Source organism: Hippichthys cyanospilos, chromosome 19 (genome assembly GCF_059441005.1).
Source record: "Hippichthys cyanospilos isolate Australia breed blue-spotted pipefish chromosome 19, RoL_Hcya_1.0, whole genome shotgun sequence".
Classification (NCBI taxonomy): Eukaryota; Metazoa; Chordata; class Actinopteri; order Syngnathiformes; family Syngnathidae; genus Hippichthys; species Hippichthys cyanospilos.
The window spans coordinates 2,653,733-2,676,995 of NC_142387.1; the positions used below are offsets into that span (position 1 = coordinate 2,653,733).

Sequence of the window (23,263 nt, forward strand, 5' to 3'; positions counted from 1 at the left end):
AAATGAGTTCTTATCAATGCAAAACTTTTGCTTAACATATAGCAAAGGGAAATACCTGGCACAAACAAAAATGTTAATGAGCTTAACACAAACAAGGCAGCACTATATAACATGTTATCCACAGTCACAAGTTGTTGGATCAACAAACATTCTAATTTTGGACATATTGTCATAAATTACAACATTCTTACAAAGAAAGTACACCTTACAGACCGTCGATTTCACAGGCAGACAAAACAATGTGTGTGTCACCTGCTGACCGCTCTCAATTAAAACCACAACATCCTTCTCACTACAAAATCAATCAATCAATCAAATTTTATTTATATAGCCCTAAATCACCGAAGTCTCAAAGGGCTTCACAGAATGAAAAGAGGTCTTACAGAGACATCTTTTCAGTATAGGGTACACAACAGCATCCCCTGTCAAAGCTCCCAGAAGGGGAAGGAAAAACTCAAAAACCCCAATTTGGGGAAAATCAGAAACAAAATGTAATATCAACAGCGGCACCAAAAGACAAAGATCAACTCAACAAAGCACAAATGAATGAACTGTTAAACGACAGTATTAAAATATAATATTACTATATTATTTCGGGTGCGGTCCATGCGGTCCGGTACTGGTTGATCCAAAGACCGGTACCCTGCCACGGATAGGTGGCTGCTGTAGATGAAGTCCATCCTGCTACAGCACAAAATGGTTTGACGTCTAACGGTGCCAAGCTACAGTGAAAGGAAATACCATAAAAGATTACTGTGGCAGAGGCCATTTTTATGTATTTATATTTTTAAGTTACCACAGTAGAAATCCTCTGCAACAAAATTATGCTTGCAGGCAAAAAAATTTCAACAACAGGGGACTTTTCTCTGTCGCAAATCTATGTCTCCGATGTAAACATTAAAAAACATGGTGTGCAATCTACAATCTGACTGAAGTTAAAAACATTAACCATCCAGCTAGTCCGCATTGAAAAAAAGAAAAAAGAAAGAAATAGTTGTATCTACAATGAGCATTCATTTTCAAACTTACATCAATTTCTTGCATAATGTCTTACTTTGCTTCATCCATTCTTTATTACTTTTATCCTGTCTTCCAAATGCTAAGCTTGGTTTAAGCTTGACGTGTCAGCGAGCTCCGCACGTCAAAATGATGTTATTTCAGCAACCATGCCCCTTCGCACAAAGGGGCGCAGACCAGATTTTGCGACCTGCATACCATCCGGAATTTCTTTACGAACGAAAAACATGGCGTATGAACTTTTACTTATAGAACTTCGCCGGTACAAACACCTTTGATTCGGATGAAAATGGCGAGCACCATGTTGGGGAGAGATGGAGTCTGTTAAAAAAACGTTTGGAAGAATTTAGATCGTTTGAATGTACTAGGATTCTTTACCTCTGTTATTGAGTAGTGTTGTTTGTATTCTGTAGACTCCATTTACTGCCACCTATAGTATGGGAGAATATCATCTGACTACAAGGGAAAGCCGCACAGAGTATGAAGTGCTGCAAAACGCGTGGGAGTTTTTGTTGTAGGTGGAAGTAAGATAGAGGGAAAGGCTTCAATGCGTGGAGATTTTTTTCACCCTGGGGGGTATATTTGCACATGCAAGTTTTGTTGTCGAGGAGTTTTGCTGCAGTTCAGAGCTGGTTAGTGTAACCTGTCTACAGTAGCATGCCACTGGCTCATAAGCGCAGGAACAAAAAATTCAACTTTGATAATTGTCCAGTTTTAGTAGAATTAACTCTGTCTGGAAAGGTGAACAGAACAGGGATGGCGGGAGCAACTCAACTCATTTATCGCATTTACTTTTACATTTGCATGCACTCACAGTTATGGTATTAACGTTAGCAATGTTAGTTTGCAAACCATCAATACATCCTGGCTCCCGCACTTAAATACAGCCCATCCCCCATGCACAAACCTGAAATCAATGATTTGCAATTAACCCCACCCACAATCACAAAACATCTTCATCCGGGTCAATTGTCATAGGTAATGCAATGATCACAAATTACAAAAGAAATTTAAGTTCAGCCAGTTATACAATAATCCTGAAATCACGTCATTTGATATTGTGAGTTTGCCCCTTAATCATCTAAACAGCCAACAGTTTTGTGTGTAAAAAAAATTTGTTCCATGAATTCTGCCTAGCAGCAAATGATTTTCAAATGAGAATGGTCTGTATGGGATATGATAGCCGTTCGAAGAGATATCGGAAGTTATTTAAAGTGTCCTACTTTAAGTTGCTGATGCCCCACCAGTTTCTGTATTTCCTATTAAAATCCTTCCATCAGCTCGGCAATGCTGTCATTTTGGTGTTTGGCGGTGATTTTCGGGTAGTTGTGCTTTGCAATGAAGTCACCAAAGCTGACAGTGGGTATAAAACTGACCTGCTTGGCTTGGCCCTCGGGATGTCTCCTGCATTTGTGTGGATCGGTTACGGTTCTGCTGGCGACGTTTACTACCAGCGGATCGGGAGCTGCGGATGTGCACTTTGCTGACCTTGAAAAATGCCACCATGAAAGGCTGCTTCTCCAGAGCGCCGTCTCGCCCAACCAGCCCAGCATCATTGGGACTCACACTAATCCCTGTTTCGGAAAAAACAGTAAAATTATTAGTTTTTACCAAATTAGAATGTATTATGTTTGGAAGTTATTGTTTTGGAAAATTTGAAGAATCCTGAAATCAACACCACATTTTTATTTATTTTTTTCCTGTGTGGTTAGAACGTGCCCCACAAGATGCCTAGGCAGTGGGTTTGTTTTTGGACTCCGGCCTTTCTGAGTTTGCATGCTTTCCCTGTGTCTATGGCTACTCCGGTTTCCTCACACATTCCAAAAACATGCATGGTAGTTATATTGGACACTGTAAATTCTCCTTCGATGTGTTTATGAGTGTGTATGGTTGTTTTTCTTTGTGTGCCCTGCAATTGGCTGGCAACCAATTTAGGTTGTACCTCACAAACTGCTTTTGTACTATTTTGTTTTTTTTTTTCTCGCAAAAAATTATTAAGGCTGTTGTAGGTGTTGTTACAGGTTGGTTGTTGCACGTGCTTGGTTGTAAGTAGATTTCATATTTTTCATTGGTTTGCACTCAGCAAGTAAGTTAGCTGTGTTGCCCTGTGTGCAAAGTCTTTGCCATCATTATTATTTACTTTATTATTTTTAAGTATAAAATCTTGAAGCTATGTTTTTATATACCGCTTGTTTAAAAAAAGTACAATAAATAGACATGTTTGACATGTTTGCCATAATCGCAATATTGACCAAAATAATCACGATAATTATTTTGACCAAAATTGTGCAGCCCTATGTTTATCCATAAAATGTATAGCTCCTTTGCTTACCACTGCTGGTCTCCACACTAATCTGCAGGCCCAGGTTGTGCACTGGACTCATCACCCACAGGTTGCTTGTGGCAGTGATGTCAAACTCGAGCCATCCCTCTTCCAGTGCCCACACTCTTCTAGACTCCAGTAGGAAAAGATCAGCCTCTCTAGGTAAGAATAACATGACACAAACAGGTTTTCATTTCATCCATATAAGCCTGTTTGACTCAAATCAAACAGTGAGAATAAAGTCAACTTTTTAAGCGACCTTTACTGAATGAAAGCTCAAAACTCTGTAATTAATCTGTCACTTTGGGAGCAGAATTGTATTAGTGACTGAAGGAGTAGTTAGACTTGTCCTCTTAAAATGAAGATGTACTGTAATTCCCCCAAAATAAGACGCCTCAGATGTATAAGATGCACCAACACGTTGGCAACAATGTAAAACCTATACAATAGCAAAACACAATAAATATCATCTTTTGTAAACTTCATTTTTTCCTGTGTTCATATCTGTAAGTTATATATTTGTTGCGCATTAAATGTGTATCAGATTTCCCACATTTTCAGGGATCAGTGAACTCGCCAGTGCATCTGATTGCGCTCGGTGCAGTTCTTTTAGCTTTTCCTCTCAATCTGGCGCGAGTTAGTTTTACCATTCATACCTGAAGTTGCGCAACAACCGTGTTTCACTATGATTGTGTGTGTATATGCCAAAATACCATTATTAATAAACAAGTCAAATGAAATACATTTTTGCGTTCTCTAACTGGTGCGTTCTCTAACCTGCTTACCTTGCCACTTAATTGAATCAGCTGGAGACATCATAATTTTTACATGATACTCTCCGCTTTGATAATATTCCTATGTGTAAACAAGGATGAACTCGGATGGTGGTTCAGTCTGCTCGATTCTTTAATTGAAAATAATGCTGTAACAACCTCAGCTAACACAAGCTACTGTTAGCTGTGACAGGCACCTGCTGCTAACAACCAACTGACGTCTGCCCTCGAGCTTGTACCATTACAGTACAGGTAATTATTGTAGGTAATTATTGTAAGAAAGAATACGGCCAATTTAAAAATGTATATTTGTGCATCAAAACTTGGCTTATGTGGATGACAGATCAATCTTCATCCATGTTGAATTAAAAAATTAATAATAATTTTTAAGTTATTGTTTATGAGACGTACTCACTCTTTTGGCCTTCATTTTTTTGGGAATAAAAGTACTGTATGTCCTTTAGTTGGGGAATTACTGTATATATATTTTGAAACGATAAAAACAAATTGTTCTTCAATTTATTTCGCTTTATAATATTATCCAATGAAGTTAGTTGTGTAGATGTATTTCATTTTTAGGTTTTTTTTTTTAGTTTTGATGGGCTGACGAGTTGGTCTTCACGGAGCCCCTCTGGTGCCAATGCATGGTAAAAATAAATTATTTGCACTAATCTGTTCACTGAGTTTAATAATTTGCTCGGTTTAGTAATCCCTTTGCTCGGTTTACTGAACCATTTGTTGAGTTTACTAAACTGAGCAAACGACGCGGACTAATAGCTACAATGACATAAACAACATTTGTAAAATACTTAAACCACCATCCTTGCTGAAAAGATGCAGCAGGGGCTGGAGTGCCCAGGGACTGTCTGCAAATTGCAAGATGCAGTGGATAACTCCATTATGTGTGACTACTAAGTCAATGAACATATCAAAGAGCTCCCATCGATATCATTACAACATCTATTTTGGATATAAAAGCTTTTGCTTAATATGGGGAAAGTTCAATTCCTAGTCATCATTAATAACCTACAACTGACAGACGGTCCCTGCACACATCAGCTCCTGCTGCGCAGAGTCAATGTCTATTCAACAAAGATAATGGTTGGGATAGGCGCCAGCAAGCCAGCAACTCTAGTGAGGATAAAGCGCTAAAGCTAATGGATGATATCCAAACTCATCCAAGCATGTCTTTATTACAAGAAGAGCCTACCCCAAACTGTTCACCCAAGTTGGAAGCAGAGAGAAAACCAACATTTTTACTGAACAGGATGCTTTGAAAAATAATTGTATAATGTGTGCTACTGAGCACAGCAGTGAAGTGACTGAAAAGTTCTTAATGAAAACCGAGTAAATACAAAAGAAAAAAAAAAGGATGCATAATAAGAGGGCCTGTCCTTCCACTATGCTATTACAATCGTAATAACACAGCAAAGTTTGTTGGGCCTCTCCTCTCAGAGCAACATCTAAAGCCCCGCAATTGTCCAGGTGTTTGAAGAATGCCCCTGCAGTCATGCACCAGCAGCACATCTTCATTGCTCTTTAAGGAGCGTATAGGTGTGACGGTTTTTGGGCGAGCCCCGTGACCCCCCCCTCGTCTGACTTGGTTCACACATTTGCAGGAAGACTCAACCTGGTGGGAAAAACAGTGGGGGGCCGTCAGAGAGCCGCCTGGAGGCTGGAGAGCCCCGCGTGAAACCACTTCGTGACTGACGGCTTAAACGGACTAGAATAATAAGGTCAATGGTCAACTGGCTAGTGCTTTCGGCTACAGTAAATCTCATTCACAAGTTTTGCCGGCAGCTATTTTTTAGTTGTGTTAATGCAAATGAGCGTGTATCACAATCAACAAACTGTGAGCCTTTAACATGTGGATTTCTAGTCTTGTTTGTATCCATGAATAGTGAAATTGCACAATGTTCAAATGTAAGACTTCCTAACCCTTATTTAGCTGAGGCGTACATTTTACAATGGAATCATCACCACTGAAACATAGAACAAAAAGTCCATACTATACACATATGAGGATTATCTCAGAAATGTGCTTATCGTGGCTTGTTCTGTTTTCTGAAAGGCAACAGGTGCATATACTGCTTGGTCAAACAAAGAAAAGTAAGCAACTAAACAAACCCTAACATGCCTGCTATAAAATCAAATTATACGCAAGTGAATTAATAAAAAGCAAATGTCAAAATAAAATGAAAGCTAACACAAAAGGCAAAATTAAATATAAACTGAATCAAATAAACTAAAAAAAAATTTGGAACTATTAATCAGGTCAATGCAGGGGCATTCAACTGTGTTATCTCCGGGGGTGTCAAACTCATGTTTGTTGTGGGTTAAGGTTAAGGTTGTGGTTATGACTGTTTAATATTTTAAATAGAGTATGATCTTTGAACATTTATTTAATTAGAGGGCACTCTAATTGCCCTCTCTAATCCCCAAGGGGGATTGGTCACAAAAGAAAAGTTTCCAAAACGTTTTTAAAGAATAAAACATTTTGAAGTCTGGTATTTTAGTCAGAAACTTTTGCGAATTTGCGCGCTTGTGGCAGGTTGGATCTGGCCCCCGTGCCTTGAGTTTGACACATGTGGTCTATACGGACCTGGCATCAACAGTTGAACGACGACACATTATTTCTCGTAAGTCATTTTCAGGCCAATTAAAACAAATAAGATATTTTGCCGCATGACCCATTTTGTCTCATGGAACACTAAAGCACAGTTTACTTTTCTAATGTTATGTAAGTTCTTAACATTTGTCAATTAAAAATCTTATCGATGATGGTGATTCACTTCCACCCCATCTATTTTCTACATCCTTATTCCAATAGTTCAGGGTTATGGACTGATCATCATTTATTTTATTCACAGGGCATCAGAAGATTGAAATGTAATCAGTGTGTGAATAAATGAGTAGCGGTCTTTTACGTCTTAAGGGCTGAGAGTGGCAGCTGCTTTCTATGTCAAGCCAACCACATTTTTGCCATTGTGTTCACATTGCTTGCCTGCTTATCACAAGCACTATAATCAAATATTTATAAAGGGCTAATTATTCAAGCCATTATTATGGCCCGGCTTCAGAGAAGAAGCCACAAGGTTTATTTGATTTTTTGCAGAGAGCAGATGGATGTTAGGGGGTGAAAATAAATAAATGTCATCTTTTTAATATTCAAAGTAAAATAAAATAAAAGCTCAAAATGTGATTGACTTAGAATAAAAGTCACAACATGAAGACGGGGTAAATAAAAAAGAAATATCATGATAAAGCCATATGAATAAATTTGCAATAGTTGCAAAGGTTTTTTTAGGGTACTTATGATATGAGCACATTGTAAAAAACAAAAAACAAAAAAAAAACAATCATCTTAGGTCAAGATGTTCCAAATTTGATATGGCAAAATCTAAAGGAAAATGGAAAAATCAATTTGTAGTCTGAGACTGAGGTTAAGAGTTTTTTTTTTTTTTTTTTTTTTTTTGCTTTTTTCTGTGGTCTTTTTTTTTTTTTTTACTCTACTAACCAGGCTTATATGAACTTCAAAAAAGGTTCCCAAAATAAAACACTTCTATATGGGCCCTTTAATCTGCAAATATCTGTGAAAATAAAAGGCTTTACCTCTTGGCTGGAGAGTACAACCCAGCCATTGTACGGGTAAAGGAATGCAGAAAATAAGTAGCTCTTGATACCCATAGAATCCCTTTGACAGCATGGACAAATAGACGATTGCCAGCATCTTTAGATGGATTTCTTTAATCCAAAGAGCTCCCCATAGATTACTTTGAGCCTGAGAACATTTGCAGACCACACCCATAAATTTTGCTTTCTTAACAATAGATGTAGGTCATTATACATCCATCCATCCATTGCTTTATTCTCAATCACAGCTGCAATAAAGTCACAGAGAACAATGAGGAAAATTACACAGGGCAGTTTCAAAATATAAAGCATATAAAGATTACGGACAGCTTTGACAGGCAGAAACTGCTTTTGTGTTGGATCTCATCAAACCCACTGCGTATTCCATAACCCCTCTCAGCATGTGAGCATTAGCTTTAACCAGTCATGCCTGATCAAACAAATATTCAGCCAAAATCTCCCTGGATGTTTGTGTAGTGCTGTAGATGCAATGTAAATGTTTGTCATGTATTAGTTCAGTGTGTTTGGGGAGGGCTAGGAGGCCGATTGTGAAGCGCTGCTATTTCTGTGACATGGCTATACTTGATTTCACATTGCAAACATGGTCAGAGAAAGTGAGACAGGAAAAGCACGAGTGTTTGTGAAACACTGTAAAGCAGGGGTGTCAAACTCATTTTTATGATGGGCCACATTGTAGTTTTAGTTTCTGTCAGAGGGCTGGAATAACTGTGAAGTCAAATTTTAAAGTTCATCACCCACGTATAATTTTAAAATCATCCATCTATCCATTCTTTTTCTATAGCCTTTTATACTCACAGGGGTTGCTTGTGCCTATCCCTGCTGCTTTGGGGCAATAGGTGGAAGACTGGTTGCCAGCCAATTGCAGGGCACACAGACACGAACAACCATACACGCACACAATCACACCTAAGGACAATTTAGAGTGTCCAATACACCTGCCGTGCATGTTTTTGGAATGTGGGAGGAAGCCGGAGTGCCCGGTGAGAACCCACGCGGGCTCAGGGACAATATATGAACTTAAAATCAGAGGCCGGTAAAATCTTTTCATAAGAGAAATTAGGAAAATAAAAAATGGTTGTTGTTCCCCCTCCCCAAATTTTAAAAGTTGACAACAACTTGCAAGTTTGGTATGCTAGCTAAACTTGAAGACAAATTTTGGGCATTTCAGGAGCCACATAAAATGATGTAGCGGGATGTAGAGGAATCATAATCTTTACATGTCTTTATTCACAAACGCTCCTATTTTTAGCAATAACCTACTGCATGTTGACTCCGGTGTTCTCCCCTTACGTAGTGCACAGTGCGCTACCTGTCTGGGTGCTCCTTGACCACTTGGTAGACTTTGAGCAGGAAGGTGTCGTTGCAGAAGGCTCGGCTCACACACTCCTTGTAGAGACGGAACTCGGCGGCAGTGACAGCCTCGCCCTCGGGGATCTGAGATAGGTTAAATTTGTACTCTTTGTTGTGACGCCGCTGCGGGGAGAGGTCCTGGTCATGCTCCACTGTTGGAGAACACACAAAGATGATGTTCTTAACCACAATAACAAACGGAATTCATACATAAAAATAAAGGATTGACATTTGGACACAGGGGGTTTTGATCTGATTTATTCATACAGTACTCTGATGTATGCACAATATTTTGAAAAATGATTTGAAATTAATTACTGTCAAGCAATAGTAGTTTATTTCAAATTAATCAACTACTATGTGTCACGACGTGGCATGGTGAGTGGAGAGCAGGAATGAAGTGGACCCAAATATGAAGGAAGGCTCGGAGGTTGAGTAAATAAACAAATAAATGAAAGTTTAATAGTGAACAAAGGCGAGGACAACAGGAAGCAAAAACTACAAAGTAACAGCCAAATATTCGAAACTGAAATAAACTCATGGGGAACCACAAGGAGACAAAGACAGGAAGACGGGGGATACTCAGACTGGTGGACGGGGGATACTTGGAACGGTAACTCGGACGGAAGAAAACGGTGACAGCAGCAGAATGACAGAATGACAGACTGACATTAAGACAATAACCCGACAACTAAAAGGAACTTAACTGGGACTTAACTACACTACACTCACACTGAATCAGAAGAAACAGCTGGACAGGCACGCATGGAAGGGGAACCTGATTGGTTGACACACAGTGGGCGGGTAAACAGACAGATGGATGAAATAATACTGACAAGAACACGGACAAGAAAAGCTGAAGTGTGGGGAACAGAAACATGAACTTAAAACACTTAGAAACCCCACAACACCAAAACAAATACAACAAAACCCCAAAATAACACTATTTGTATTAAATAGTACAATGTGGATTCTGTCAATTCATGTGGATGAAAGTTCACTTTCTTAACCTACACTTTAGCTCGATAGACTGCTCGCTTTCTACCTTGAGCGATATTCGTAAAAGAAGCTGTGGTTTTGTGCTATACATGTGACAATAATTCTCTACAATCATGTTAGCCACATTAGCCCAGATAGTTAGCTGCAGTAGCTAACTTACAGAGGGACAGAAGCCAAAAAACCAGGGAATGTGATTGGCTGCAGCAACCAAAGTGTATGAGTAGGAGGCTCCCGATGTAGGCTGCAAATTGCCCATAATTGCAGACGGTGCAAGAGAGAGAAAAAAAAATTCTAACTAGTTATATCAGATTTGAACAGATTAAATAAAATTGACTTTCCAAATCGCGATTATATTATCGACAGTTATCGGCCCATGCCCAATTTGAACTTTTATTTTTAAATTGTCAAATGTGATTTTCTGAAAAAACTAACAATTTATTATGGTTAAGCACATTTTAAAAGTATCCTGGCAGATGTTTCATGGTTCTGAACACCCACCATGAACTAGTTTATGCAGTATTGTCAAAAATTGTGATCACTCTGCAGGCAAAGTTACTGCTGTAATTACTTATTTCAGTTAACCGGTATACAGTATATGATTTTTATGGCTTTGAAGTGTTTATCACACAAATGTTTACTGTCCTTTTGATTTTACTACTGAGTTGCTAGTTTACAACTGGATTGATTTGAACTAAATTACCATCACTCAAAGGTAGTTTTATTTCAAACCAATCATTTTTTAAAAATCCATTCATACATCTGTCCATTTCTATAGCCGTTTATCCTCACAAGGACTGCTGGGGCCTATCCCAGCTGACTTCAGGCAGTAGGCGAGGGACACCCTGAACTAACTGGCCAGCCAATTGCAGGGCATACCAAGACGAACAACCACTCATGCAGCCAATCACACCTAAGGACAATTTAGTGTGTCCAATACACCTGCCGTGCAAGTTGTTAGAGGGTGGGAGGAAGCCGGAGTGCCCGGTGAGAACCTACGCGGGCTCAGGGGGATGATGCAAATTTCACACAGGAAGGCTGGAGCCAGCTGGAACTGAACTCATGTCTATTAACTGTGAGGCAGAAGCGCTAACCACTGCTCCACAAAGCTGCTCCTTGGACTGCAAGATTGAGAACCCAAGAGCAGGTAACGTCTGTAACTGAATATTGACGAGAAGGTTCTTGCTGGAAGCTGACGAGAGTGGGGCACCTTGGAGAGGTGTTAGGGGTCAGGGGAGCTGGAGCGCGGCAGGCAGTCAGGCAAGGGGGAGCAGATGGCACGGGGTCTTGGGCAGGTTAGTTAGATAGCGGGTAGTCAGGCACAGGCAGGATCGAAGCACTAAAGATCAAATTTAATCGTCAGGTTATCGGATAATCGGGGATAAACAAGATCGATGCACAGGCAGGGTGAAGTGCTGGAAAGCTCGGCGTGGCGATCAAGACAATCTAGCGGGGCGGCAAGGAAGAGACCGGGTTATATACTGAACAGGAGATTGGCATTGTTTGTGCTGATTGGCAGGGGAATGGAGCAGGTGTGATGCGGTAGAATGTGACTAGACTGATGGATTGTGACAGTTGTGTACTTATGTCTTTTTTAAAAGTATTGTGCATTTATACTTATTTTATACTAAGTACCCATATTTCAGTTTTAATTGGAGGTGTTCAATCTGAAATAAATCATGTTTACATTTTATTACGCATAATAATGTTTGTTATTGGAACAAATACTGCATTATAAAAAGTATTTTGTTTAAAAATAAAATTGTATTTATAATATAAATGGCTACAGTGGACCCCAAAGTTACAGCATTCCTGGCTTATGTTTTTTTCATGTTGCGATGAGGAATACTGAGTTTTTTCGTCCCCCCTTTTTCCTCCTATTCTCCCCGCTTCGCGACAAAAACAACTATCATGACCCGAGGGGGTTGGATATATTTGTGTTGTTTTGTCTCCATCTGCATGCGTTTTTAGGTAATTGCAAGTATTTTCTGTTGTGATCAAACTGCCTCCATGCAATGCGTTAGTACAATGATGGTCTGCTATTGGTCGACGTCTCCTCACGAAGATGCTGGTCTGCTATTGGTCGGCATCACTCGTTTCAAAATGGTGGAACGGTAAAGCTTTGTTTGATTTCGAGTGGTTACAAAACAGCATTTATAGTGCATTTTACTGCTTAATTCAAACTTGAATGGGTTAGCCAAGATTGATTGATTTAATGATTCATATGGAAACGAAGATGGAGATAATCAAGAAATAAGAAGCTAGCCTAGCCTAGGCTACCCTTACTAGGGAATATGGGCATAACAAGCACCGCTCAAAGGTAAATAAATCCTTGCTATATTTTTTATTTATGATGTTTTCTGACAGTATACGTGTATATTATATATACGTAGCACTTTCTATACCATTTTGGTCCCAATTTTTATTTTTATTTTTATTTTTTTTTAATTTTGATGTTTTTACCTGGGGTTCTTAGCGCATTAGCTATTTAACATAGGCTTGGATTGCCCGCCATACAGTGATTTCGCCTTATGAGCCCAACCGGAACGGTTGTGGAACGGATTAATCTCGTAACATGGGGGCCCATTGTATTTAGAAAAAAAATAGTTTAAAATTATATATTTTAGAGCTCTAATTACAATACCATGACATTTTTGCTGAAGGTTATCATACAATCAGAATCTGATATCATCTCATGCCTAGCTCTACAGTACAAATTCACCATTCATGGATATCCTATGTAATGTATACATTTAAATATAGATGGCACTTGTTTTTTTTAATATTTTTAACTTATGTAATTTATTATTTTATCTCACCTGTCTTTAAAGTGAAGTAACATGATGTTATTTGGAATCTGCATCAGAGCTTAAGCTGATTTAAAGCAAAAATAATATATTTTTAAGAAAATAATGTGACACTTTTCTTCCAAAAGTGATCCCTGCTATCAGCAACTTTTTTTTCTCGCTGGCAACAAGCCCGAGTCATTCCGGGACCACTTCTCTCAACATGAAATGACGATATCCAGATCTGCTTTTAGGTACAACATGCGGCATAATGATAACGCACTTTGTGGTCAATCGATGTCTCCCTTAGATGAGGCTTTCCCTCCCACAGCAAAGAGTCCAGCAGCCTCTTTGATGGAAGGATGGAGAGAAGTGCAATAAGGGATACAGAAATAGCAAGTTAAATCCTCAAGAATGTGCTCAATTTTGCAAAACACCACACAAAAAATGTGCAAGTTTAATTGATTGTACAGATCATTCAAGACAAGACGAACAACCACTCACACACATGCACGCACACCACACGCACACATCCACACACAAGTTAGTTGTTTTCACTGAGTACACTGGTTGAGAAGACTGCACTTTTTCCTGACCGCAGACTGGAAGTGCAGACGGAATGGGAACCAAAGATGGATTTATGGAACCCGATGAGTTTTTTTACATGCAGCATGAGTTGGGCCCCGTTCATAATTGTTACATACGCGTCAAACGGTGCGTGGAAGACGCCACTAGCCACACAATTGTTTGGATTTGTAAATGCAATTTCATTCCAAAAAGAAAGGTCTGGCACACGCCGCTGTATGATTAAGTACATTTTTAGGTCGAGTGTGAGCAAATAAAGAACACACAAATTTGCTTGTGTTACAGATGACACCACACACACTTTGAGGTTTAAATGCCACTTACAGCCGGCCTGGGGAGTATCACCTGCTTGGTTATCATCAGACAACTAAAAGACCTCCATTATTAATTAATTAACACAGTACGTATATATATATATATATATATATATATATATATATATATATGCACATGGTGTAGAGTTCATTCGCTGTCACCTATAGTTTGGGAGAATATCGTCTGACAATTCAGTGCAAAGGAAATGCAGAAAAAACATTTTGTATTATGCAACAGGGGGATTTTTCCTTTTTTTTTTTTTTTTACAAAGGGATTTTTCTGCACATGCAGATTTTGTTGAAGAGGAGTTTATATATATATTTGGATACAGTGAACCCTCGCTAATTTGCGGTTCCACTATCGCAGATTCGCTACATCACCACATCACCAATTTTTTTCCCATTACGCGGATTCACGACTTCAAGAATTTTTTTTTGTCATTTCAAATTGATCTTTTGCAATAGCTCCCAAGCATGCTGCTCCCGCGAAGGCTTATACTGATGCTAAACGGCAATAACAAATGATGACAATTGCAGAGGTGATACTTCTCGAAGGGAGAAGTTATGCGGCCGTGGCAAACATAGAATGAATTAGAAAGGAATACATAATAAACCGATAACTGATAAAAGATGAGTTAAAAGAAGTTCAAATAGATACTTAAATGAATAAAAGGAGTTAATAGATTTAATGCAATCCGATACTTTTCCAATCAAATGGATCTTTATTGCAAGAAGCCATATCGATCAATTTCCTTTTAATTAATCGACTTTTAATCGTGATCACGATATTGGCTTCCACAGTTAATTAAACTGATCCTCTGAGATATTAACATTTAAAAAGTTAAGCACTGTTTTTGATTACAAGTCAACTTGTGTTACGAACAAGCCAACTTGTGTTACGAACTTAATCCGTTCAGCGGCTATGCTCGTAACTTGAACTGCTCGTATGACGGGCAATCCAAACCTATGTTAATTAGTGAATGCGTGCAACGTGCGCAAAATTTTTACCTAAGGTAAAAACATCACGACTTTATACACATATTAAAAATGAGTAACATAATCTACTGTACAGTTAAATTAAATAACATATACAAAGGAAAAATGACATTTACCTTTGGGGCGACGTGACTTGAGCTGGGTGGAGGCGGAGGGGAGCAGAGACCAACCCGCAGAATTTATTTATTTATTTTCTTAAACGGGAACTTTTCTCAAACTAGAACATATCACCGGCGATTTCCTTCTCTTTAATCCATAATAGAAGAAGCCTCTCAATTTTGTTGTCGATCGAGCTCCGTCCCCCGGCAAGGAAAGTCTTGCCCTTAGAAGATTGCCGAGCGGTTCCGTCCATACTCACGAGCAAGGTTAACTATGCATGCGCCTCCTTCGTATTTTTTTTATTATCTCCTGCTTCGTTTCTATTGTCATCATCCTCTTACTTCTTCCTTTACCGCCACTAGCAATTTTAGAAGCCATGTCTAACAGATAAAGTTTGCAAAGTCTTCACAACATTCCTTCCTTCCGTTTTTGACTGATTTTCTCTCCTTCCTTCCGTCCCGACCAGCTGTGCCATCAAGCTAGATAAAGGCGTTCGGCCAATAGCATATCGGCATTTCTGTGAATGATGTGACGCCGGCCAATAGCATCTCCGTGAGTGAGACCGGGACTGTGACCTTAATCGACCAATTGCATATTGGCATCTCCGTGACTGACTCCGTGACTGACACTGTGACTGTGACATTGTAAGAGCAATAGCGTTCAACCTTGCCGTGATGAGCGTCAACTTCTGAATTAGTTGACGTAGCAAAGCGAAAATAAATGTACGAATACAATTGCCGGCATGTCGTATTGTTCGTAAGACGGAAGGTTTGTGCGTAAGTGGGGGACAAAAAAACTCCACAACATGAGGAATAATCGAGATTAATAATCATGATTTCAATCCATCCATTCGATCCATCCATTATCTTGAGCCGCTTACCCCCACAGGGGTCGCAGGCTTGCTGGCGCCTATCTCAGATGGCTTCTGGCAGTAGGCGGGGGACACCCTGAACTGGTTGCCAGCCAGTCGCAGGGCACACAGAGACGAACAACCATTCATACACCCAATCACACCTAAGGACAGTTTAGTATGTTCAATTCACCTGCCATGCATTTTTTTGGAGTGTGGGAGGAAGCCGGAGTGCCCGGAGAGAACTAACGTGGGCTCGGGGAGAATATGCAAACGACACACAGGAAGCCCGGAGCCAGGTGGATTCGAACCTGGACCTTTGAACTGTGAGGCGGACGTTTTCTATTCACTGCGCCACCGAGCCATTCATGATTTCAATATTGACCAGAATAATCGTGATTATTATTTTGGCCATAATTGTGCAGCCCTAGGGTGAGGAAATTTAAAGAAAGAATAATAATCTGGAGAAGAACAATCGGGACCTCGCAGCGGTTGCTGCTAGGGCCCTAAAAACAGTGTTTCTAAGGTTATACTTTGTATTGCGAGGACTTATACATTGTTGGCTCAGAATAAATACACACACACACACACACACACACACACACACACATTGAGTGGATCCATTTATTCCTAACAAATAATCCAATAATAAATCTAACATAGCAAGCCGACTGTCAAGGCAGAGCACTGGGTCACAACTTGTCCCTAATCACGAGGATAATGAAGCAAAGTGACAAATAAACCTATCCCCTGACCCACATTTCATCAAAACAGGGTGTGCCTAATTATTTGTGTAGCATGTGTATGTGTGTTAACCTGGGTGAAAGGGATACTGAGAGGTTTTCAAAGATTGTCAGCTGCATCACCAGTTAAGAGTTGTTTTCGTTAATTTTCCGTGGTTTGGTCTCACACTCATTTTGCATCTGTCATTCGGAAGCTCCATCTGTGTTCACCCATGCTTTTTTTATACAAGCAAGCATATGTCCACTCACATTTCTTCAGATACTTAAGAACCCCTAAAAACATATCCATCTTCTGTTTCTGTACTACTGTTCGGTAGTAGTAAATAAAGGTGATTGTATGAAACAGCACTACAGTGAACTTTGGTCCTGATTAGTAAATGAATGTGATTAGTATACCGAACAGCACTAACAGAGAACTTTGATCACATTCATTTTGTCTAACTGTTAATACTCTTTGATTGTTTTGCTACTAATTTCATAGGGATTTTCAGTCTATACTAGAAAAACAGGCTGGCCACCAGTGTTTAGAAACACTTATCTTGGCTACAATGGGAGTTTTTCTGCTCTTTGTAGCGAGGAGTTAGGGTCCAAAAGTGAAGACTATAAGAGGTCCCCTGGGTCTCATCATTTTTGTGTGTGTCTTTGGAGACTCTTTTTTTCTTCTGACCCAGCATCAAAAGATGAAGCTGCAAAGATTTTCTTCCTTTGCTTCCAAAGAAGAATGTGGTAGATGTTTACACACATTCAAAGGCTGAGAGTTAAAAAATGAGAAAAACAGGGTCCAGGAGTGTAGGTCCGTAGCAAGCAACCCATTTGTAGAATGGCGTACACCAAAGCAAAAGGAAAAGTTTTAATGTGCATGTCCAATACAGAGCATTCAAGTGAGACAGTTGGGTAAGTATTCCATAGTCAGGGCACCTTAAAATTAAAAATCTGCAAATTGCATAAATGTGAATGTCAGCGCTGCAATGAGCCGCAGCATCCACAAACTCTTGCTCTTGCTTGTGTAACTAAAACAAGTATTTACAACAATATTTACAATTCATATTAATAGCATTGGAACTACACAGTCCATCAATAAATACAATTACTTACCGTGTGCACCAAAAAAAAAAACAAAGTAGATCTTCAAAAAATAGAGTCTGTCTCTTTTGCATTTGACTTCTTTCTCCCTCTGTCATGCAGTCATGCACCTGCGCTTCCCTTCTTAAATGACCTTGAACCGGAAGTGATTGTCCATGAACCTCTCCCTCAACAATGACTCGACCAATACAAACCAGAAATTACGACAACATGGAACACAAACCAAATACATAAACATAAATTATAAATTCTCATGAAATTAACCATGTATTGTCATGACAACGTACAACACCAGAACCAGCTACTGTCTCTTCTATTGCAGTATTCCTGTATTTGACAGGTGTCAATGTGTTTTATGTGTGAAGCTAGTTTATTTGGAATAAGACTAGAACTTGGTGTTTAAGATTTGACACAAAGCATGTGGAGGCTCAAATCAGATACATCAGGTAATGTCTGGAAAAGACCCTTTGGCTCAAGCATGTCACTTAGGTTTCAGGGGAACCTTTATTAAACAAGGAAACATATTATGTTATTCAGAATAAACTCAAAATAGACACCTCATATCTCAATAAAAGGTATGGAAACTGTCATTGAGTGAAGGAATGCACTTATATACAGTACAGTGCTATAAAGTAAATATTGAAACAAATACTGTACTGCATCTAAAGGTAAAGTAAAACAATGAATGAATAAGTGTCATGAAAGTAAAACACCAAATCAGTCAAGAAAGAAATTACATATTATTTCTACTTTCAAGTGTATTTGATAAAATGTCTGTGAAAAATAAAACAAATAATTAAGGAAGTTTTGGGTGGCAGAGGACCCTCTATCACCAAAGACCAGGGGTCAACAACCTTTAATATTCAAAGAGCCATTTTGACCCAATTTCCATGGACGAGACGACACTGGGATCTGCAAACACATACACAGTGGACCCCCCATACGAAATTATTTCGTTCCGGAGTTGGGATCGTAAGGCGAAATCGTTGTATAGCGGGCAATAGAAACTTATATACAGTGGACCCCCGTAAAACAGCAACCCTGGCTTACATTTTTTTTTCATGTTGCAACGTGGAATACTGAGTTTTGTCGTCCCCTCTTAACGGTATTTTTCCGGTTTTGCGACAAAAACAACTGTCGTGACCCTAGGGGGTTGGCTGTATTTGTGTTGTTCTGTTTCCATTTGCAGGCGTTTTTAGGTAATTGCACTTATTTTCTGTTCTGTTGCCTAACTGTCTCCATGCAACGCGTCACTACAATGCTGGTCTGTTATTGGTCAGCTTCTCCTCACGGAGATGGTGGTCTGCCATTGGTTGGCCTCATTCATTTCAAAATGGCGGAATGGTAAAGCTTTGTTCAATTGCGAGTGGTTACAAAAACCTACTAATAGTGCATTTTAGTGCTTAATTCAAACTTGAAAGGGTTAGCCATGTGTCCCAAGCTTGCTCGTGTTGTTAAAGCAAGAAGTAAGAAGATGATTTATATGGAAACGAAGCTGGAGATAATCAAGCCAAGGCTACCCTTACTAAGGAATATGGGCATTACAAGCGGCACTCAAAGATAAATAAAATGTTTCTATATTTTTCATTTATGAGGTTTTCTGATTGTATACATGATATATATATATATATATATATATATATATATATATATATATATATATATATATATATATATATATATATATATATATATATATATATATATGTCACACTTGAGTGGCGCTTGTTATGCCCATATTCCCTTGTAAGAGTTATCTCCAGCATCGTTTAAATTGCACTATAAATACGGTTTTGTTACCACTCACAATCGAACAAAGCTTTACCGTTCCGCCATTTTGAAACAAGTGATGCCGACCAAAAGCAGACCACCATCTCCCTGAGGAGACGCCGACAAATAGCAGACCAGAATTGTAGTGACGCATTGCAGGGACGGCAACTGAAAGTAAGTGTAATTACCTAAAAACGCCTGCAGATGGAGACGAAACAACACGAATACAGCCAACCCCCTAGGGTCATGACAGTTGTTTTGGGCGCAAAACTGGGAAAATGCCATCAAGAGGGGATGAAAAAACTCAGTATTCCACGTTGCAATATGTGTGTGTGTGCAATTGAAGCGAAATGTTATGTCTCAGGTTCCCCTACACCAAACAAAGTCCGGCCCGGGGGCCAAATGCGGCCCATGGTCAATTTCCATCCGCCCCGCAGCCTTCATCAAAAAAAAAAAATTACGCCTGGCGCGCATAGAGAATTAATACATTGGGCAGCAGCGCTGTTACCTGCGTGTGCTAAATGCTGCCATCTATAGGCTCAATTACGAACAGCAAATTAGTATATGAGTAATTGACTGTATGAGCTCCTAATTTTCTAAAATGGTGAAAATCAAAAAAAGGAGGAAAGTTGAGCTGCACTGTGACACAGTGAGCTGCAGTCAGCACCAGCAGCTTTATATCGCTAGCTCTTACTGACAGCTGGATAAGGACAAGTTTCCAAGAGATTCGAGTGCTTGGTAAAAAAACGCTAAGCTTGTTTGGTTCGACATATTTGTGTGAGAAGACATTCTCGGTTATGAGCTTAAATAAGAGCCACGTGAGGACATGGCTATCGGACTCTCACAAGACATCTTGCGCATCCATACAACTGCGATAGAGCCACACCTGGCCTTTGTCCTGCACTCCAGATCTCAGTTTCACCCATCACACATGCGGACAAGTCATTTTTCATTCACGATAAGTCTGAAAACATTTTTTCATTTTTTTGAGTTTTCACCCCAGAATAATAACCATTTAAAAAACCAATCCACAGTTATAGTTACTAATTTCATATTTTAAATGAGCCCTGCACGTGTTGATATGACCATTTTTCTCTGTTATTGTGTTTAAAAATTCTATAAATATTAAACTGCCATGGTGAGATATTTTTTTATGTTACAAATGTAATTTGAACCTAAGAGTACAATTACTTCTATTTAACTGTAACAAAAAAGTTAATTAAAGTGTTAAAAAAGTGAAGTTAAGTGAATATTCAATTTCAATATTTAATGTCAATTCATTTTTGATAAGCATGTTTCAAATTAACCAAAACACATGCTTAAGATAGCTAAAATGAAATGAAAAAGGCAAATGTTAAACAAAGAACGGCTCGCTGAAATGTATTTAAATTAATTGCTGTTATATGTAAACAACGCCTGCAAAGGTTGGCCCCCCCACATTTTTAACACACCAAATCTGGCCCACTTTGCAAAAAACTTGGACACCCCTGCCCTAGACCATAATTATTAGTGACACAACTTTCAGACAATCATTTTGGCTGGTTAGGGGGTACTTGGCTGGACATATTTTCACATGGGGCAAATTATTGAAAAAACGCTGAGAACCACTGTCCTGGTGTATCCACCAAACTCAAAGTTGGTGGTATGAGGAAGTGGGCGGCATAGCTTGGTGGTAGAGTGGTCATCTCCCAACCAAGAGACTGTGGGTTCGATCCCCCAAACCTCAAGACCATGTCAAAGTGTCCTTGAGAAGACACTGAACCCCCAGTTGCTCCAAGTGCTGTGTAAGTTAAAGTGCATTTCAAATCAAGGCTTTGTTCTATGGTAATCATCTTAATCCGCTCCTTCACCTCATCTGTGTTGGTATAAAAATATGAGCAAGCACAGCAGACTTTTGAAGCATAGCCTATTTTCCAAAAAGCTATTTGGTTAAACTTCAACCAAACAAACAGCAACCTCTGAGGTGCCACTCTGTCTTATTTAAAAACATCAAATCGATTTCAGTTTATTGCAGTTAACTGTCCTCTATTATGTCTTCTATTTTAGATGTCTATATTGTTACATCTCACATTCTTTACATTTCCAGGACATTTATGAATGTATAAATAATAGTTCAAGTTTAAGATGTTTGTATGTATTGTGTAGATCATTGTGTTGGTTTAGAATTCCATAGCGTCAGAAAGCTGATTCTAATACATATAAAAAGTACTTCTAAAACGCCAGAATTTATGATTCTGTTACTGTAATGGATGTGATTATATTTGTCAGGAGTCCCTATTGAAGCATCTGCCATCACTGTGCTGCATTCCACGCGAGTTGATAAACGAATGATGATAGAGATCAGGGCACACGTCTACTGTCACAACGTGTGTCTTATTATCCGCAGCCCTTGACCATAGCTAGATAATGTGCTGTAATTGCATGTCTGCTAGGTCTTTGCGAGCAGATGCATAACACAGCGTTGGCTTCTTGTGCTTTTGTGCTGTCATCAGCTCGAATTTCCAGTCTCCAGCTCATCTCCTCCTCGCTGTTCATGTCATACCTGTGTGTCAGTAGGAGAAGCGATTTCAGCTCTTCTATCACTATTACACGGAAATGTGGGATAAGAGCCGATACAAATACATCACCAATAATTCGAGAAAAACAGAGAGCTGCAAATAAAACATCCAAAGAAGTTGTGTCGTGTGCTTTTTGTAAAAATGTTTGAGCAATCAGAGTCAGTGATGTTGTACAACATGTTCAAAATTTCTTTGAGACAAGAGCAGTACAGGCATATGTCTGGCAAACGACGACGAACCATAATGAGATCAAAAGAGCCACTACCTTCAACCTTCTAGCTACTACCCGGCAAAGTTCGCCCATTAGTGGAATTAAGAAACATTTGGGCAGTCTCCAAACTGAAGAACAAAAAAAAACACCTAGGGCCTCATGTACAAGGATGCCTACGCACAAAAATGTTGTGTATGCTCTTTTTCACAGCAAACATCAGCTGTATCACTTTATAGCTGGTGTATGTGTGTTTCCACAGATTCTTTGGCAACATTGGAGTCATCAACAGCAATGCAGCAAGTGGCCCTGGTTTTAGCCATGTAAGCTAGAGCCGTTGATTGTACCTCCTCGTTATCCTGAGTGGTGAGCTTCAGGCTCCACTCTAGGTCGACGTGTGAGGGTAGTTGGTCCAGACCATGTAGCAGCCTCATGGTTTGCAATCTGCTCTGCTGCAAGAATCACTTTCTCCTAATGAGCTACAGTACTAATATTCCTTTGTGTGAACATTGGCGTTTCTGCATTTGGAGCCAATGGTGGAGCACTATGCAGGCTCAAAATAAGTGTCTTCTCTTTATAGAGCAGTGGTTCTTAAGCTTGTTGGAGGCACCGAACCCCACCAGATTCATATGCTCATTCACCGAACCCTTATTTAGTAAAAAATAAAATATGATTTTTTTTTTACTAGATCGCCGGCCGCAGGAGCTTATTTGCCTGGATCGGCGCTTGGGAAATAACGGGCTAATTCCGGTGTGTGGTCCCGACTGAGAAGGAGGTCTCACTCTGTTGCTGATCCAGCGCTCTCAAAGCAGACCAGTAGGGAGTCTCACTCAGACACATTTACAGCCCTCTCTAAGCGGTCTGATAGGGAGGTCTCACTCTGCTGCATAAACCAGAGACCTCAAAGCGGACCGATAGGAAATCTCAGAACAGGACGCTTTCAATGACTATGCCCACTAAACTACAGACTAGACTGAGGGGTGGACCTCTGCGGGGGAGGCTCCACCAAACCGACACACCGAACCCCTAGGGTTTGAACGATCCCAGGTTAAGAACCACTGCTATAGAGTATAATTTATAAATAATATTTGATCATGAAAAATAATATCCATGATTGTGAATACCAATTATCTTACCAAAACAATTCCGTTGTAAACA

The 23,263-nt window shown here is 39.5% G+C and overlaps 1 protein-coding gene across 2 annotated transcripts in view; it reads right to left on the minus strand.

Annotated features, from left to right (window-relative positions):
• Positions 1-23,263, minus strand: part of bmp6 (bone morphogenetic protein 6) — a 71,614-nt gene that overhangs the window by 26,788 nt on the left and 21,563 nt on the right. For both annotated transcript variants that reach the window (XM_088402617.1, XM_088402616.1), the window contains 3 exons: positions 9,077-9,269; positions 3,350-3,498; positions 2,394-2,591 (listed from right to left, as the gene is read on the minus strand). In XM_088402617.1, the coding sequence (XP_088258743.1) occupies positions 2,394-2,591; positions 3,350-3,498; positions 9,077-9,269 (540 nt within the window). The remainder of the gene's footprint in view (positions 1-2,393; positions 2,592-3,349; positions 3,499-9,076; positions 9,270-23,263) is intronic.